The 20,331-nt window shown below is 40.5% G+C and overlaps 1 protein-coding gene and 1 long non-coding RNA gene across 6 annotated transcripts in view; both read right to left on the bottom strand.

Annotated features, from left to right (window-relative positions):
- Positions 1–3,182: 3,182 nt before the first annotated feature.
- On the bottom strand, positions 3,183–3,912 carry LOC109479911. Its single transcript, XR_002140807.1, has 3 exons — positions 3,771–3,912; positions 3,436–3,493; positions 3,183–3,256 (listed from the first exon to the last, which is right to left on the bottom strand). It is a non-coding gene; the product is annotated as an uncharacterized LOC109479911 (long non-coding RNA).
- A 1,097-nt stretch (positions 3,913–5,009) lies between these two features.
- Positions 5,010–20,331, bottom strand: part of LOC109479994 (lysosomal-associated transmembrane protein 4B-like) — an 18,203-nt gene continuing 2,881 nt past the window's right edge. Inside the window, exons 1-8 of one of the 5 annotated variants that reach the window (XM_019782092.1) lie at positions 10,937–11,061; positions 8,253–8,370; positions 7,935–7,992; positions 7,581–7,657; positions 6,750–6,872; positions 6,301–6,408; positions 6,031–6,138; positions 5,313–5,597 (exon numbers count right to left, since the gene is read on the bottom strand). In XM_019782092.1, coding sequence (XP_019637651.1) covers positions 6,037–6,138; positions 6,301–6,408; positions 6,750–6,872; positions 7,581–7,657; positions 7,935–7,992; positions 8,253–8,327 — 543 coding nt within the window. In that variant the 5' untranslated portion in view covers positions 8,328–8,370; positions 10,937–11,061 and the 3' untranslated portion in view covers positions 5,313–5,597; positions 6,031–6,036. Of the gene's footprint in view, positions 5,598–6,030; positions 6,139–6,300; positions 6,409–6,749; positions 6,873–7,580; positions 7,658–7,934; positions 7,993–8,252; positions 8,371–10,936; positions 11,062–15,481; positions 16,266–16,730; positions 16,839–16,997; positions 17,118–17,469; positions 17,587–17,962; positions 18,040–18,312; positions 18,371–19,470; positions 19,589–20,331 lie in introns of those variants that run through there. The other 4 variants (XM_019782090.1, XM_019782093.1, XM_019782089.1 and 1 more) reach the window with 4 other exon arrangements.

Raw genomic sequence — 20,331 nt, 5'->3', positions numbered from 1 at the left:
TCAAAATAATGAAAAGTGGTTTGATACGTTAGACCACTGAGGCGTGCGACCGGATATAAAAAAGAAACAATACTTTAGCTGCTTTGGGTTGACACATGTTCTATAATGACCCGAAAGAAAAGGAAGCAAAATTGTGGCTGTGGCAATCTAAAAAATCGCTCACCTACGTCCAACAAGTGGATTACATATGGATATTGAAACTCCCCATGCACGCCCCCATGTTGTACGTGTGTGGCTTGACAACTATCCTTTGTCTGTGTCCAGTCGCCATATCCTCTAAAGCCCTACCTACACGCAGGTGACAACATACAATCACACAAAAATACCTAGGTTCCCGTGCCATTTTGTAGCTGCCTCATACTAGACAGTGACACACGAACACAGTATTTTCATGTTTAGAAATGTTTTATCTCTAAACCTGCACAGGGATTGTAAACAAGACCTGTCCTCAATTATATTTAATTACTCGGAAATGTCGAAAACTGGTCTGACTAGTTTGTCATTGGGCAAACATGCAAATGATCAAGGTGTGCATGCAGGCCGATCTGTAACGTCATAGGCCATTCAAACGTTACTATTTGTAATTTTATGATAATACTTAACTTAGCCATTTGTTATTTCTACGTTCCTTCTTATTTGTAGAAGTGGCATCCATGCGCCATAACACAGTGTACCATTACACTACGTGAAAAGTAAGAACGAACAGCCATGTTTTGAAAACAAGTGAACCGTAAAGAAATGAAGGACTCTAAACACACAACCGTGTTTCGTTAGATCACGGAATTGGGGAGGGGGGCACCTGTTACATCTTTATTTTACTGGTCAACTGGTCTCTTAAAGTACGATTTAACACGTTAATCCACTTCCAGATGGTGTTGTGAGACTGTTGTAATTGGTAATCGGTAAAGTTATACACAACAACGGCGTAGTACATTATTCTCAGTTAATACCGAGTGTAGCTACTGTAGTATAGTCGTTGGAAAGGGATTCAGAAACGTATTTTGAATGTGTTGAGATCATAAAGTTTACTATTTATTGTGCTTTACGGAGTAGCACATAGTATTAGGTGTAACAGGTGTCTAATACAACACCAAGAGCCAGAAAATCTATACTGTCCTTGCTGTCATTGACGTCACACAAGGAAACAACGAGTCACATAATCCTTGTATAAGATAACTAATTGTCTATTTCTGAACTATTAGTATTACTAGTGAAGACAATTTTCTATGAACACCTTAGCATCTTCAAAATAACTCAGCATAGAGTCACAAGTCAGAGATTGTGTATTTGAACGAGTAGCAACGAGGACGGATTGACCAATCGTCAAAACAGTTGATAATGTAAAATAATTCTGCAGATATTTGAGTGAGCTGTATGAATTATGTTTTCACTATACCATACATAGCTTGTTTACGTGTACTCACCGACGATCTAAAGCCCTGTAGCTGTCAGAAGTCCGGATCGCCGAAGTATAAAGTAGAGGCTGTCATAAATGTCGTACACCGCGCTTACAAAGATCTGAGGCTCACCAAGGGGTTTTTGTAAAACCGTGTTGAGAAATCCCAATCCAAACTTCTTGTTACACACAATGCTTTAAAAGTCAATAAACAAGGCCTACCGTAGATACAGTCTGTTCCACATTGCAAAAGTCTTTAGGCTTTAGCCATCTAGTTTATTGCAATTTCACATTTACATTTTGTTTATACCGTGCGATATACATATGAATGTCTAAACTGGCTTTGTTATATCCACACTATACAGGGTTTGTTGAATCTTCGAACTGGGAGTATGGCGGGGGGATGTTTTCTTCACGGAGTTTCTGTGCATGCGAGTACACCACGACGGCGCAGTAGATCTGTGCAGATGGACAAAGTACAAACGGTGTCGTAAGTAAACAACAAATCGTATCCATGGAAACATGTAAAAGTTGTTAAAATTAATAGCAATCGTTATATCATACGTAGAACTGTGCTGAAGATATGCTTTACACTTGAACAGGCATGGCAAAAACATGGTTTTCAAAGACGGAAAAGTTAAACAATCACTAGTCTACACTTGAACAGGCGTGGCAAAACATTCTTTCAGAGAAGGAAAAGCTAAACAATCACAGTCTACACTTGAACAGGCATGACAAAAACGTTTTTCAGAGAAGGAAAAGCTAAACGATCACAGTCTGTACTTGGATATATAATTATGTTAGGAAGAATATTAAAAATGCCACATTATCTACATCTTTCAATATGTATAACGTTAACATGATGGATATCAAAAGAAAAATGTGTATAACAGACCAACAGGATGTACTCCAGTGCTATGATCGCCCACATGAGACTTAGAGCGGTTGCCAGAGCAGGCCCGGTCACGGTTTGAACAGAGTTGACGGCTGTTTTCTGTAAATACAAACGTACATGTAACAAAGAATGTAGACATCAAAGTGGACTTTTGTCACAATATATAGGATAGTTTGAACTCCAAGCTTCTCTAGATATTGTGACAAAAGTGCTCGCTCCAAATGTGACGTACATATACTGACAATATCTTAGACATTTGCCAATACGTTTGCACATTTCGATGAAACCAATTATACTGATGGTCATGGGGCGGCTTTTGCTGTCAAATGGTACTTTCTACATCCTGACGCTCTCCTCTCTTTAAGTACCATTTAGTCATCTCTGACTCCCTTTACCAGGAGTTCGCACTTCTATTTTGCTAGATACACACACAATATGTAATGGTCAGTGCTAACCTTTCTGATATAGATAGTGGCCACTTCAGCAAAGACGATGGTCATAGCTGACCAGACGACCGCTCCAACAACCCATATCAGACACAGGATATAGTTGCTCTGTTTAGAGAATTAAATCTAAGAATTAAAATAATATATTCACTGCAAACTCACGCATAAGGCCTAATCGCATACCGACAATTGGTGAATAATAATTGAGAAGCTGTGTGTTGGAATTGTCGTTGAAATACCATGTAGATGATATCATTTCGTATCATCATAGGTGCTACTCAATTACGTCTCAATCAAAATCTTATGAAAATAATGTCGAAAACATGTGTTGATCCCTTATTTGATAGAATGGGTTGCACATGTGTAGCTCTATGCCATTTCTCGTTAAGATGGAAGTATCTTCCACAACGCATCCCCACCGAACGTTTAGAAGGCATACCTTTAATACTCCTATGAGGAGGAGTATACACAGGATGACTAACAGTCCATCAGCTGTGATGCGACCGTACTTTGCGGCTTCTGGAGGTTTTCAAGGTATGAGTGAAACAAATCATTATAATTGTGATGAAAGGATATACCATAAAATACATGCATATAATATTGACATCAGCACGATCCAGATTTTTTTTCACTTCATACATGTATTTGTGACTGTAAATGTTTGTGAAGACACAGAAAATATAGAAAAACGAACATACCTCCCCCTGCGCTAGCCAGACCAATTAATGATAGAACAATGTTGAGGATCCCTATAACCTGTAAATAGGGGTAGAGAATGAGGTCATGACCAAAAATTGATCGGGCCATGAAAAGGGAACCAAACGTAATTTCATTGTATGAAACTGTTATAAAACTTTGTTGCTCTTATTCACAAATCCATTAAGACGAAATTTCAAAAACAAAGGTTATTTTATATAAAGAACTTAGAAAAGTATTGTCTACATATTCTACATGTTTTGCAAAGTTATTGTCCTAGATTTTGAGATAACGTTCAGAATGCATGATATTCGAACCTGATTATCAGAACACTTACCATGTATGTGATTGCAATGTACAGACTGCCAGACCGCAGGCCAAAGCACTCACAGCAGTTGTTCACTCTTAATGTTACCATGATGCGGGACCCTCATCAGATTCGGGAGTTTCGGTCTCAAAATACTGTTTGCATGATTCTGAAAAGTACAGGTGTTATGATAACACTATTCATTTTTATGTAATTGTTATTCAATACAACAGATACCATACCAAATATATATGATGTGTGATCGTCTGCACCCGGATCTAAAAACGTCAACTTATTACTCAAAATCTTGGGATCGGACGACCGTTGCTTTATCCATGAGGGTCAATTCTAGCCATAGCACCGCCACGACCTTTGAACTGCTCATTGTATCTAGTCATTACACCATTTTAGCACGGTAGTTGTCTGTCTGCCCAACATCACATCTTGGCGTCAACAGGATTGGGCATGCATATCTATGGCTTAGATTTCTAAAATGGTTACTACACTAAGTGAAGAAGTTTCGACGTAATACCAATGACAAAGAAGACGAAATTCTTACTTCTGTTGACGAGTCATGTAGACGGTAAGATGGCTGCCAGCTGTACCGTGCAGGTAAACATGTATAAAACACGAAAACTGGTAGTACTGCTTACAAGGTGCCGCCAGGCGTGTTCAGGTCAGACTGACGGTACAGTCAAAACAACGCCCAACACACCCGGTTTGTTATGGCCCAAACATATATTGTATGTTGTATGTTCAAAACGTTCTAGAACCTTTTATGTTTGAACGTTTGGTTTGATTTAGTGTTTAGTAGTAGCCACATACTATTTTGTTACCCATCCTGTTGTCCATTATTTATTTTCATGTTACTTGAAATTATATATACATTGTACATGTATATATATATATATATATATATATATATATATATATATATATATATATATATATATATATATAGCATACGGGCAGCAACTTGCAATAAATTTTCGATTACATGGGTTGGTGTTGGTAGAATACCAGCAGAATTGCAGAAGTATTACTCGTGTTGCTCGTTTCTCGAATCTTTTTTTAATTGCTCACAGATCGGCGGTGGCTTGAAAGAAGAACATGATCATAAATGATGCCGAGTGTCTAGTTGTTGCGCTTTTGCAAGCAAGGATAACGAAATAGATTTACCGTACGGTTAACTCCGAGAAAACCGTATTTAATTTACATTTCGGAATTCGGATATTATTCCTGTACACAGCAAAATGACAAAGAATGCTACACCGACAAACTAGTCTTTATTTTGTAGAAAAGTCAACCAGAAAAGATACATCTGCACACATTCCAAAAGCCAAAACGAGTGAAGTCTAGAAAAGTCTAAAGCCAGAAGGGCTCATTTTACTCAACACAAGCAGAGTTCTGGATAATGAGTACACCAAGCTTCTAAATTTAAACTCCTGACAAAAGAAACATACAGACTTCGGGAGTTCGGGTCATGATTGATAAACCTTAGTGTGCAAATGAAGACAGCAGGTTGGTACATGGAGTTGTCTTTGCGCAAGCATGATCTGACATTTTTTATGGTAACTACCACCGGTACCAATCTCACCTTTTTAACCTTTAAGTACAAGTAACCCTAATGTATACAAAGCTGATTCTCTTAAACACCCCCGTGCGATAATCTCTATCTCCATTGTTTAACTTTGTCATGTCTAGTCACTCCTCGTTGGGGCGTGTGCAAACAGTAATAATCAAATGAACAACTAAATATAAAGAAGCTACAGAGTTGACAATTTGAAGTCTTGGGTACAATATGACACAATGGTCGGTGTGTTGATAGTCCGGCATGTGCCCTCTCTGGTCTCCATCCTGCAAATATTTCAAGAAAAAATATTATCAACAACAGAATTCTTTGTAGAGCAGAATCATGTTAGAACTGGCCAAGCACAAATAACATTGACAGATCGAGAGTATTTTCCAATTTCCTTTTCTTTCTGATCTGCTCTTTTCAACATGCATTTGGCATTCTGACCAAGTACTGATTTTGTGGTTAAAATTTCATTTCAATGTATATGATACATCATCATTATAATATAATACAAAGACGTTAGTATATTCATTATTTTATTAGGAAAACATGAACCATTTTCCTTTCCAGAACGTAACATGGCGGATTCGTGTCAGCAATTTGGTGGAGACCACTTTCTTTATTCTACGCAATGATATCTTGTTCATGGTGTTTGAAACTTTGAAGACATGTGTTTTTTAGCATATATGTCAACAATATAACTGTTCTATATACCAGTGATTAGATAGCCTTTGGTCCCCCGAACTGGTTGTAAGGTGGGGGACTGCCGCCACCCTCACGCAGGTTCTGGGCATGGGAGTACACCACGATGGCGCTGTAGATCTGTGAAACAGATAAAACAGGCACAAAACTTAACATACATAAAACTTCGATCATTTTCAGAATTTTACAAAGGTCTGTAGAGGTGTATCTGTCAGGAAATATTAAAAACTGTGGTCAGAAGCTAATAATTACAATTCTGTGGCAAAAAATAGTTGAACTTACCACCAGACAGACTTCCAGCGCCACAATGGCCCACATGATACCCAGGATCAGAGCAACAGCAGCTCCAGCGGCAGCCGGGGGCACAGTAGGGAGGTCAGGATCAAGACCCTAGCATAAAGCATCGTACACTTAGTAACTGAACCCGATGTAAGTGTAAGGCCTGATGTAAGTCAACAGTCCGATGTACGTTTAAGAGTGATGTACATGTTATTACCGTGTACCGAGTCACTGGGAATTGCGGAACTGTGTCGTCAATGCACAACATTTCAATCGGCTAAAAAAAATACGTCTGGGACCCGATCATTTACTACTATTAGCCGAAATGTGAGCACTTAATGAAATGTTGTCTGACAGCCATTAACAAAACCTACATCCACTAATGATAGCCACTAATGATCAGCGGTACAGATTGTAGGCTATAGTTCTTTACTTGTAGAAACAATACGTACCCCGTGCTCAGCGATATTGGCGGCGATACCGACCATCACAGAGACCACAACAGCTATGATGGTTGTAAGCACGGACCAGACGATGGCACCAACCACCCACACCATGCACAGGATGTGGTTGTCCTGTATTCAGAAAAACAAAAACAATTTATAAGATATAACGTTACATTTAAAAACATTCTTTGTGTGGAACTGAACGTTCTACACGACAAATTGGGTACTTTTACCATTATTTCTTTCAATTTTAAGTGAGTATGATTTCCACAAACCGACTGCTATATATATGCCCCCTAATAGCATGACAAGAATAGTTGAATAAGATAGAATAGATTAGAATAGCAGTTACATTGTTCCTATTACCTGTTCACATGTTGCATATTTACTTTTTTTTTATCCTGTATGTATACCAACGTTATTAGATTTAAGTAGAGATAGTAGGTTCGATAAGTATATCGTACACGTAGAAGTTCCTGTCAGCAAATAGTCTTATACATGTATCACCACATTTTCTTGTCAATGTCTGTATGCAATTAGCCCTCGGGCAGGAATTTGCAATAAACAACTTCTGTTATATAGATAGATAGAAGGGCAATCCTTGTCAACTCTGAAATGCAAGCAGTTTCAAGTACTGTCTCTTGGTTGTCCGTCGATGTCAACGAAGACTTCTAAGTACTGTACATTACTGTAAATAACTTTATTCAGACATCTTGTTACACATACTGTAAACAATACGTGTGGCAGATTAAAATGCACAACTTACATTGCGTTCACATTTTATCCAAATATTGATAATCTCATGCTGACAAGAAAAATTCAAGAACACGAACAAACCATGAAAGCTCCAATGATGAGGAGGATGCACAGGACAACCATAATGGCGTCAAGGGAGACGCCGATGTACGTGGCAACTGTAGGAATAAAATATAGTCAAGACTGAACAATGGTTCCATATACCTGGGTAGTTCAGACTTTCATACTCTGAGACGTTTTAGCGTTTACATTATGTAGCAATGCTGCATGCAAACGTTCATTGAAAAAAATAACGTACAACGATGAAAGTAAGTAAACATGCTATCTTTTGTCAACAACTGAGCCACAAAGTGAACTGTTTATACAAGGTAACTTGATAAGATATTTGGCCTGTCAAATTTTCTAAAGTAAAGAAATAATTATGGAGAAACTTGCCTCCCTTAGCGCCAACCACTCCGGCGATGCCCAGCGCCATGTTCAGGATAGCCAGGATCTGGACAAATAGAATACAAGCAGATTAACAAAAACTATCATATTGAAGATGTAACAACCGTTGGCTTTTGTATTTGTTTTACGGGACTGGTACATTTTGCATGCAAGCGACAGCTAACACTAACAGAACGGTTTCCCCCCAAAAAAGAGCTATACATTTATATGTACGATTAGCATGACATTTTTTGGACATGAGGTGTGTACTATTATGTCCAATTATGTCGTGTAGTACGTGAGAGGGACTGTACGATCATTACTTACCAGGTACACGATGGAGACGGCGATTGTGCCGGACTTGAGGTCACAGCATCCGCAACAGTTGTTTACACGCACCATGGTGACAATCAGATCAAACGCGGCGCGACAGGGTTAGATAAATCTGAAAATACAAAGTACAAATTTAAGAATTCGTTTGTGTAGCCATCTATAATAGAAATTCTTATGCTATACAGGGACTAAAAATCCTCAATGTTAATGTTAATATTATGCGTCTTTTGTCATATGTGCTATGGTTAAAAGCAACCTTTCTTTATGAATGTTGTGCATTTTTCTGTTGTTGGGCAGCGAAACCTTCTCTCTTCGGCAAAACTTCCTCGGCGACGCAAAACCGTCCCTCCGCGGCATAACTCGCGTCGATCACCAAAAAAAATAATAATAATAACGCCACCGCCCTACAAGTCTGCGAAGGAGGCTACATTTTTCTTGTCTTTTCATATCACTTCTCACACCCAGTACTTCCGTTTTCACAAAGTTAATTATCGCAGTGGCATATCAGTGACTGCACTACAACAGCTAGTTCCGCCCTCTACCATGTCTACGGCTTGAAGGGCCAGGCCTTGCCAAAAACCCTGTTGTGCACAGTGTGATGTCACGTGACAAATTTATCTTTCTCTTTCGAACATGTACAATTCCACTTTCCACATTCCCAGGTGCATCGCGATAGAGGTTGATATAATATATTCTTGTTTTCCGTGATACGCTCATCTTTTACTTTTTTTACCAACAGTGCAAAGCGAGCTGACCGGAAGTGTGTCAGCGAAACAAAGCTGCGAAACTAAGGCGTGGAGATCAGACAGGAAGTGACGTCACCAAGTAAGTTTCTTGGAAGCCATCCTGATTTGAGTTTCGGTGGCAGAAGTTTGATCGGGGCGTGTAATAGCCTCTACCCGGCTTCGGGAGGCGGGCGGAAAGAATATAAATTGGCAATTGGCCAAATATAGAGAGATAACATGCCAGAGGAGTTGGTCCGGCAGAGAGTACAGTAACACTGAAATCAACAATGTAGGTGGGATGATAGCTAGCAAATACACACACCCGTACCCCTTCCCTCCTTTGTGGTATGTGCATTGGATTGGACAAAAATTCAAGAGAGAAATTTGTCTGGCACCATGAACAACACCTTTGGCCTTTCTTGGGAATTTGCCTTGGGGGCACTTCATGGCCCGTTTTTAATTGGGGTATAACAAAATCAAAAAGGAGTGGAAACTAGACAAGAGAGACAGGAGGTTTTTTAACTATTTTCTTTTTTTTTTAACTTTTTGGACGTGACAGAGACATAGACAAAGGAAGGGGAATAGAAAAAGGATGTGCCAAGCTACCCACGACAGGTTACTGTCCAAGTGCTCCCACCAACCCACTCCTGCCAACTTGGCACATCAAAATAAAGGTAGACGTATTCCAATTCACTTCATGTACGAAACCAACCGCTAACGTGGTGCCTTCGCACACAGTGCTTTAATTCGCAGCATGCATTGTGGTACTGTAGCAAGATAATTTCAAGATATGACAGAACTGTGCAGATCAACGTGCCTCAGTATATTCACAAAAGATACGTAAGGTTTCAGTAAGGTTTCGGGCGACTAATCACTGTCCTATATCGCCGTACATTTCATGAACAATGTAAACACCACTGCATTTAGGGGGAAAATGAATATTAAATCAGTCCAATCTCCAATGTATAGACATACCCGTAGACTAATTTTCAGAAAAGGGTAAAACAATGATTACATTATGTACGCTGTATCTACGCCTATTGCACTAACAAAACCCTAACCTATACTGTTACGTGTTTTTGAGCGCGGCATTGTGTGTTGAGTGTAGGGTTGGAATCGTGAGCTGTGACCGGATGAGGGTGGGGCTGGCTAGTTTCACAATCGCCATTGCTACATCCTACCAAGGACATTATACACACATATAATGTCCTTGATCCTACATGCTTCGGCTGGTAGCAAGTAAACCATAAATGGACACAGAAACGGGGAAAACCTGAGGAAAATACCTGTCTGCAGGATTCCTACCAAAAAAAGGGGCGGAACCAATCTTAGTTGTAAAGAATTAATCAGGAAGTGCAAACATAACAGCTAAAATGGCACGTCATTTCCTTGTGTGCAAAAGCTCTTGATCAACACTTGTGCTAAGCTACTCCCCGTCCAAGGCCACAGGCCAAAATGTACAGTCCCCGCTGTAGTTAAACGTTCTCTAAACGCGGAGTAACTCCCCTGGCTGGCATGTTATCTGTCTATTTGGCAGATTTCTACTCCTTTCAGCCGCTTCCCGAAGCCTGGGGTTGAGGTGACTGACTGCGAAACCAGAGACTTTGGCTCTCACGAGCTCCGCCATTTTTCAAGTCAAGTGTACTCAGGGTAACGTTGTTCTAAATGACGGTCGTATAATTTGCAACAGTGTTTACCGTGATTTGGAAAATTGTTCGCTGCGATTTGGGCAATTTATCGTGGTTATTTTTTCACCACATTCACGACACTCCACCACAACGGTGAAAACACCAGAAAACGTGGCCTTAGGCAAAATTGGTCTGCGTAGTAGCCGCTGACTCAATTTTGTAATCCGTGTCCACTCATTGCATATAGGGTCAAAAAGGTCCAACGATTAGACGTAGAGAATACAAAAACATAAATTTTAAAGTTAGACCAAGTGGTTAGACGTACCTATGGTGTGAAACCTCGACAGCCGACTGTGCTGGGTCCCTTCCCAGTATCCTGCGTCACCCCAAATGAAAGATCTGCAGAAAGAAACCCTGCAGAGCCAGATACCTTACAGGTCTGTACGTCACGGACGCCTAGCCAATAGTACAACAGATTGCGCAACCTAACGCAATAGCGGCTTGACCTCCTGGGGTCATTTAGACGGTTCAGAAACAATCAGGAAACAAGAAGCCATAGGCGACAATTCTCCGTGAAGTATTATATATTGCAACAAAAAGAAGTAGCCATTGGCGACAATTCTCTGTGAAGTGTGATAAATCGAACAAAGAAAAATTGTTTAAACGCGCGTCGGCTCAGTCATCTTAAGACGCAACAACCAATCAGAGATGCGAGATGCCTACACGTGACGCGGGAAGGGCGCGCGATGCCCGAAATATTTTTGCGTCAATATTCAGCGCCGTGATTCAAGAGATTAATACCCGGAAACAATTTTTTTCTTGTTTTGAACGCATTAACATGCATTTACGCTAATCTAGTATGATTCAGGGTTACTTTTTTTTAACCTGCCATGGCCAGATTATCTAAAGATGTGTGTATTGTGTGTACAATCTATAGAAAGAGAAATGTACATCAGGTCCGATCATCCGATTTTCACGTTTCGGTTTTTTGGACTCGGTTCATGAACGTATTTTGGTTTGGCTCCTGGAATGTGCAAAAAAATGACTCCCGGGACTGTCTACAGGGAACACTCGCACATTCGCGGTGTATCAGGACAGCGCGACTGGTCGTCATTATACCCCCGTCACATTGTCGACGAGCTTCGGCCGTATTTGTCAATCGCCGAAAGATCGGCCGATTTTGAGATCGACCGACGATCGCGCGTATTTTTGGCTTGAAAATCGTCGCGGTCACATTGTGCGAGGCTCGGGCGATCGCTTGGCAATACATCTATGATAATGAAGTCCCTATGACATGGCAAGCAGATGAAGCAAGGCCAGTGTATCCACCTAAAAATGAATAGTTTGGACAATTTTCATGTTTGACCTGTCGTAATATTTTTTTTAGCAAAGTAATGGTGCAGACTGGCAGAATGAAATAGAAATATAAACAGGGATTCTGTGAAAGATCCAACTCAAATACTACCACAAGAGCCACAAATTTACACTACCGCCTGGTTAACACAACACCACCTTTTTGACCAGACAGGAGTCGGCCGAAGCTCGCTCGACACACGGGCGTACGTCGCTCGAGTTACGGTCGACGATCTATCGAAGCTCGCACGATCTCTAGACCATTCAACCAGAACGTACAACAAGACATAATAATTATCATTATATCAAAATATTTTTATACACGTGTACCTGAACAAAGCTAATAAGATATATTGTTCTGAAACTTTGCCTGTATACTTTTGTCTAAAATAGTATACAAGATTATTAATATTAGTCATTCAATGTCAACAAATTTTTAAAGTAGACAGAGGTAAAAAGACCCATGCAATATAAACTTCAACTAGTAAGTAATATCTATCACATGACGTTCTTGTGGGCACCCTAAGAAAAAAGTCAACCTCATTTCAGAATGAACAAGTGTAAAAGTCAATTTATTATACAATCATCTGAAATAAGGCCACACACCTCCTAAAGGGACAAGAGTAAAGGATACCATGTGCGTTCAATCAGTTGAGGTAAAAATCTAGGCATTTGGCCATATATAGTTAAAACCTCGTCATCTTTTGTTGATTAACGAATGTTGATGTAACAAAAGGACAAAAAGGACGATTTTGTCTATTTTTATACTTCTCTCGTAAACATAACGTAAACAATCACGTTAACATTAATGGGAAGTTGCTCCTGCAAACTTTACACAGTATACTCTCAATGCAATCTGAAATAAATGTCACAGGTGCTGAATAAATAATAACATCACAGGAGCTCGGCCGAGGCTCGTAGAACCTTCGTTCGACACTGGCACGAAGGTCTCTCGAAGCACGCACGATTTTAAAAACTTTGCGTAAGTCGGGCGAGGTACGGAAGAGGGTCGCCCGAATATTTCGCGAAGCTCGCGCGAGGGTCGACCGTATTAAGCGACCGTCGCCCGATTTTCAAAGACGAAATACGGCCGAGACTCGTGGGATGTACGTCCGAATATCGGTCGACTCTCGGCCGTACAGGGACGAGCTACGGGCGAGGTACGCGCGAGCTGGAAACGAGCTCTGCGACCTCAAAAATCGCCGGCGACTAGTCGCTGATGTTAAGAACACGTTTCGCGTGTCAGCGAGCTTCGGCCGACTCCAAAAAATCGCCGGCGATCCCGAAAATTCGCGCGATGCTCGAAGGAACATCGGGCGTACTACGGCCGTAAATGTCGTTTAGAGCTCGCCATCTAGTCGGCCGATCGATTTACGCGCAATGTGACGGGGGTATTAGCGCAGTAACAGTTGCATAAACGGACGAAACCATTTCAAAGAAATGGGGATGTTTCGAAAATAAGCATTTACTCCAATATCAAAACAGCTACGGTAAAAATAAAAAGACGTGCATCATCCCGGACATAATGCAACACCACATGCGAAATTACACAGAAATGCGACGTACGGAAGAATGCGTTTTGGCTGCGAACATCTTCCAAAAAACTTGGCATCGCTTAACCATGGGCAAAAACATCTGGAACCACTTATAAAAACCACCCCGTATCTGCATGAACTTTTTTGAACCCCACTGCTATTCCAAACAACGCGTTTTTCTGGACCATTCCAATTCGCCTCGTAATTGTAGGGGTGCGTCTGCGATATTACATTGACCGCGAAAGCAGCAACGGCAAAAATACACATTTGTGCATCAACACGGGCATGCCCGCAGACGGCGTATAAAATTGCGTGCCGATTACACAAAGAGAACCCAGTGTTTTGACTGCGAACATGAAAAATCAGCCGATTACAACACTCCGTCCGGAGGTCCTGACCTCCTTCACGGAGTAACAAACGTGTTATATCATTGTTGTGTTTATATACATGATATCGTAGCCGTAGATGCCAGATGTTGTACCTTGTACCAAAATTGTCGTGCAATGAATTTTGGCTTTGGAAAAATTGTGTTGTGATAAAATTGAGGTGACATGATACATACAAGACATGATTATAAATTTTAAACGCCTACTCTCTCTCTGTAACACCCATTTTACACATTAACATAGTGGTATGGTATCAACTTATGTTGGGGCGTGCACAATACAAAACTAGTGAAAAATAATTATAATGCATAAAAGATTGAGATGCGTGTCCTGGTCCATGTACTGATGTTCCTCTCCGTGGAAACTCCCTCCGAGTAGTAGTAGATTTCTGGAACCGTTAAAGTTGAATTAGTAATATCATCTCGGGGTTTAACAATTTTGTTTCAATGACAGAATTCATGTTGTTTTGACCCAGAGCAACAATACAAGTTATACTGCATATAGACGTTGCAATAACTAAAAGTGACTGTGCTGTGTTTTCATATATATTTATAAACAGGTATATATAGGGGTAGTAGGTTCCTTACCTAGACCGCAGAAGACTCGTTCACTTGTGAGTAAGGCGGCAGGCTGACGACTTCGTGCCGCATGCTCTCCACAAACGAGTTCACAACAATCACACCGTAGACCTGTGGAAGAGAACAAGATTACCAGGAACTAGCCTGTTTCAGAAATACCATAGAAAACAAGCTTGACAGAAACAATGAATTTAAAACAATAATATGCAAGAGCGTATTATTGCCCTCCAAGGTTCATATATATTTCCAAATGTTCTTGTTTTTGTTGTTGTCATATGCATGTATAGCTCTATAGGCATACAATTATATATAGAGGCGCGTCAGGATGGCATAATATATAATGTTTGCTCCTTGCACTAAAAAAACATATTACACCTACCAACAGCCCTTCCTCAACCGCCAAATAGAACCGCCAGGCGTATTCCTGTCAGACTGATGGTACAGTAAAAACAATGCCCAACGCACTCGGTTTGTTTTTGCATAAACATATATTGTATGTTGTATGTTCAAAACGCTCTAGAACCGTTTATGTTTGAACGTTCGTTTTGATTTAGTGTTTAGTAGTTAGAGTAGCCACATACTATATTGTTACCCATCCTGTTGTCCATTCTTTATTTTCATGTTACTTGCAATTAGCCTACGGGCAAGAACTTGCAATCAACTTTCGATAACATGGGTTGGTGTTGGTAGAATACCAACAGAATTGCAGAATTTTTATTTACTCGTGTTTCTAGTCTATTGAATGAGTCTTTGTTGAATTGCTCACGGATCGGCGATGGCTTCAAAGAAGTACGGGATCATAAATGATGCCGAGTGTCTAGTTGTTGTGCTTCTGTAAGCACGATAACGAAATAATAGATTTACTGTATGGTAAACTCCGAGAAACTTTATTTCAAATTAATTCACATATCGGATATTATTCCTGTACACACCAGAAAACTATTTAAAAAATGACAATGAACATCGGATATTATTCCCGTACACACCAGAAAACTATTTAAAAAATGACAATGAATGCTACACCGACAAACTAGTCTTTATTTTAAAAAATTGTAGAAAAGTTAACCAGAAAAGATACAACTGCACACATGTAGTGCATTCCAAAAGCCAAAACGACTGTGGTCTAGAAAAGTCTAAAACCAGATTTTACTCAAGACAAGCACAGAGTTCTGGATAATGCATGAGTACAACAAGCTTCTAAATGTACAGACTTTAAACTCCTTGCAAAAGAAGAATACAGACTCCGGGTAATGATTGATAAACCTTAATGTAAAAATATAAATGTAAATATTTTATATAGAAATTAAGAATTTACTTTTAAAACTGTAAATACCCACAGTTTGTGTATTATAATATAAAACTAGCTCAATGGTGGGTAAATACTAACGCAATTCAGACTTTTGTCTGCTATGTTTGTATTGAAAATAAAGTTTCAAGTTTCAAAATGCCGAAGACAGCAGGTTGGTACATGGAGTTGTCTTTGCGCATGCATGATCGGACATTTTTCATGGTACATGGTAACTAACACCGGTACCAGTCTCACCTTTTAAGAAATAGTACAAATAACCGTTAAGTATACAAAGTTGGTTCCCTTAAACAACCCCGTGCGATAATCTCTATCTCCATTGTTTAACTTTGTCATGTCTAGTCACTCCTCGTTGGAACGTTTGCAAACAGGAATAATCAAATGAACAACTAAATATAAAGAAGCTACAGAGTTGACAATTTGAAGTCTTGGGTACAATATGAACACAATGGTCGGTATGTTGGTAGTCCGGCATGTGCCCACTCTGGTCTCCATCCTCCAAATATTTGAAGAAAGACATTATCAACAACAGAACAACAGAATTCTTTAAAGAGCAGAATCATGTTAGAGCTGGCCAAGAGCAAGCATATTGACAGAGACTATTTTCCAATTTCCTTTTCTATCTGATCTGCTCTTTTCACGATGCATTTGACATTATGACCAAGTACTCATTTTGTGGTTAAATTTTATTTCAATGTTAATGTTTTTGATATATCATCATTATAATATAATGCAAAGATGTTGGTATATTCATTATTTTATTAGGAAAACATGAGCCATTTTCCTTTCCAGAACGTAACATAGCGGATTCGTGTCAGCCCTTTTTTGAAGACCACTTCCTTTATTCTACGCCATGATATCTTTAGTATAGAGTTCGAACTTGTTCCAACACAATGATATCTTGTTCATGGAGGTGTTTGAAGCTTTAAAGACATGTGTTTTATACAATTGTTCTACACACCAGTGATTATATAGCCTTTGCCCCCTCGAACTGGTTGTAAGGTGGGGGACTGCCGCCACCCTCACGCAGGTTCTGGGCATGGGAGTACACCACGATGGCGCTGTAGATCTGTGAAACAGATAAAACAGGCACAAAACTTAACATACATAAAACTTCGATCATTTTCAGAATAAAAGGTCTGTATAGAGGTGTAGCTGTCAGGAAATATTTAAAAATGTGTTCAAAAGCTGATAATTACAATTTTGTGGGGAAAATAGTTGAACTCACCACCAGACAGACTTTCAGCGCCACAAAGGCCCAAACGACACCCAAGCCCAGGATCAGTCCAGCGGCAACTCCAGCGGTAGCCGGGGCCCCAGTAGGCATAGGGAGGTCAGGATCAAGACCCTAGTATAAATTAAAGCATCGTACAATTAGTAACTGAACCCGATGTAAGTGTAAGGCCTGATGGAAGTCAACAGTCCGATGGACGTGTAAGAGTCGATGTACATGTAATGTTATTACCGTGCACCGAGTCACAGGGAACTGCGGAACTGTAATGTGTCGTCAATGCACAACATTTCTATCGGCTAAAAAATACGTCCGATCATTTAGTATTAAAAATGTGAGCACTTGATGAAATGTTGTCTGACAGCCATTAAACAAAACCTACATCCACTAATGATAGCCACTAATGATCAGCGGTACAGTATAGCACATTGCAGGCTATAGTTCTTTACGTGTAGAAACAATAACTTACCCGGTGCTCGGCAATGTTGGCGGCGAACACCGTGGAGATCACAACAGCTATGATGGTTGTAAGCACGGACCACACGATCGCACCAACCACCCACACCATGCACAGGTCGGGGTTGTCCTGTATTCAGAAAAACAAAAACAATTTATAAGATATACATTTGAAAACATTCTCTGTGTGGGAGTGAACATTCTACACGACAAATTGGGTACTTTTACCATTATTTCTTTTTCAACTGTACAGTGAGTATGATTTCCACAAACTGACTGCTAGATAGAAGAGCAACCTTTGTCAACTCTGAAATACAAGCAGTTTCAAGTAGTGTACATTACTGTAAATAACTTTATTCAGTCATCTTGTTACACATACTGTAAACAATAAGTGTGGCAGATTAAAATGCACAACTTACTTTTCATTTATCAAGTTCAGTTCCACACTTTATCCAAATATTGATAATCTCATGCTGACGAAAAATAATAAAAGAACACGAACAAACCATGCAAGCCCCAATGATGAGGAGGATGCACAGGATAAGCATTATGGCGTCAATGGAGACGCCGACGTACGTGGCAACTGTAGGAATAAAATACAACAAGACAACAATGGTTGGATAGATCTATGTAGGTCAGACTTTCATACTCATACATGAGGTGGAATAGATATTTCAGCATTTACAGTATGCAAACAGTAAAAACGTTCATTAAAAAACAGAAGGCAAAACGGTGAAAGTAAGCAAACATCGTTTGTCAACAACCGAGCCACAAAGTGAAATGTTACATCTTCTAGTTGATAAGATATTTTGGGTCAAATTCTAAAGAAAAGAAAAAAAGAAATTGCACAACATACCTCCCTTAGTACCAACCACTCCAGCGATGCCCAGCGCCATGTTCACGATAGCCAGGACCTGGACAAATAAAATACAGGCATAATGTCTTTCTCAACTGCCGAAAGTGTTTGGCTGAGGATGTAGAAGCTGCCCGGCCGAACTGTAAGAGCCGGTCGGCACCCTACCGCAAGCCGCACGGGTCAAGACGGGAGACTGACCGGGCATCGGACGGGTCCCTGACAGAAACCGGCTGCCAAGGGGACCACAAGTTTATGAATATTAATTAGAAGCCGCCGGCCGAAGCACAACCAGGCCCCGACAGGGAGCCGTAAAGGAACATTTAATTGTGACCCTGACAGTCGGCGCACGCTTGGCGTCATGACGCCGGCCGGCGTCTAGGTCGAGGACATGACGAACGGGCGCCGTTTAAAATGTGACTTAAGGCCATGTTGATTTGATTATATGGATGACATCCTCTGGGAACCCCAAAACTGATGCGAGCGTGCGAATAAAAAAAGTTTTGCAAAAAAAAAAGTTGCTTTCATTATGAAATCTACGCGGTCATGAAGGTTGAACAAAGGGCACAGAGTATTCATTTCTTTACATTTTCGTCTTTCTTGTTTGATTTTGGCATTCTACGACATTGGTATCGTTTTCAAATATTTTTTTTGCAACTTACGGTATAAATTTGTTCATTTTGCAACTGTTTTGTATGATTTACAGTATGGTTGAAAACTTCTTTTTTTTTGGAAACGGCCAAAAATTCATGCGCGCGCGGATGTCATCCATATAATCAAATCAACATGGCCTAAGCTTAAGAAATGGGGGAGTATGGGGGCCCCGGCATACAAATAGGATGGTACCCAGGCTATGTGTGATGTGGGGAAGCAAAAGAACTGCACACCTACATGTGTGATTTGTATGCCAACATTTTTGTACGTGAGAATGACTTTTAATTTGCGATTATTACTTAGGGCATGGTCACATTTCCAAGCCGGGGCCCGGCCGGGTTGTTTGCGTGAACGAAAAATAAACAACTTGTATTAAGAGCATACACAAATAGTGCTCATGATTAATTTTCTAAAACTTTTTTGTGTTATGCTGTCTTATATCATAATTTTCGTTCCAAACGACTGCCCGGCCGGGCCCCGGGTTGGGAAATGTGACCGCGCCTTTACCAGGTACACGATGGAGACGGCGATTGTGCCGGACTTGAGGTCACAGCATCCGCAACAGTTGTTAACACGCACCATGGTGACAATCAGATCAAACGCGGCGCGACAGGGTTAGATAAATCTGAAAATAGAAATTACAAAGTATAAGAATTCGTTTGTGTTAACATATATACTAGCAATCCTTATGCAATACAGGTGCTAAAAATCCTCAAAGTTAATGTTAAATTATGTCTTCTGCAACAGGCAAAATTCTTAGCCTCCTTCGCAGTCTTGTTGGGCGTGGGCGTAATTTTTTCTGTGAGCGACGCGAGTAATATGCCGCCGCGAGGGACGATTTGCTGCCGAGGGACTTTTGCCACGGAGAGAAGGTTTCCGCGCGGAGTTCACAGAAAAAATTACGCCCACGCCCAACAAGACTGCGAAGGAGGCTACAAAATTCTGATGCAACGTTGGCCAAGTCTTCTGCAACAGGCAAAATTCTGATGCGACGTTGGCCAAGTCTTCTGCAACAGGCAAAATTCCGATGCAACGTTGGCCAAAAAATCTAACGAAATCCGTGAACATTGGGGTTTTGCGCAGGCGCAGTACGTTCTGCCGACGTACTCAGCGAAACTAAGGCGTGGGGATCAGACAGGAAGTGACGTCAACAAGTAAGTTTCTTGGAAGCCATCCTTATTTGAGTTTCGGTGACAGGACTTTGGGCGTGTAATATCCTGTACCAGGCTGCGGGAGGCGGCTGGAATTAATAGAAATAGGCGATCGAATCACTGTCTTATATAATCTCAAGCTATAACGGAACAGATTAACGTGCCTCAGTATATTCACAGAAGATACATAAGGTTTCAGTAAAGGTTTCGGGCGACT

This window comes from Branchiostoma belcheri, unplaced genomic scaffold (assembly GCF_001625305.1).
Source record: "Branchiostoma belcheri isolate BF01 breed outbred unplaced genomic scaffold, Haploidv18h27 scaffold5, whole genome shotgun sequence".
Classification (NCBI taxonomy): domain Eukaryota; kingdom Metazoa; phylum Chordata; class Leptocardii; order Amphioxiformes; family Branchiostomatidae; genus Branchiostoma; species Branchiostoma belcheri.
The sequence above is the reverse complement of the archived record's forward strand: the minus strand, read 5'-3'. Positions and strand labels throughout refer to the sequence as shown.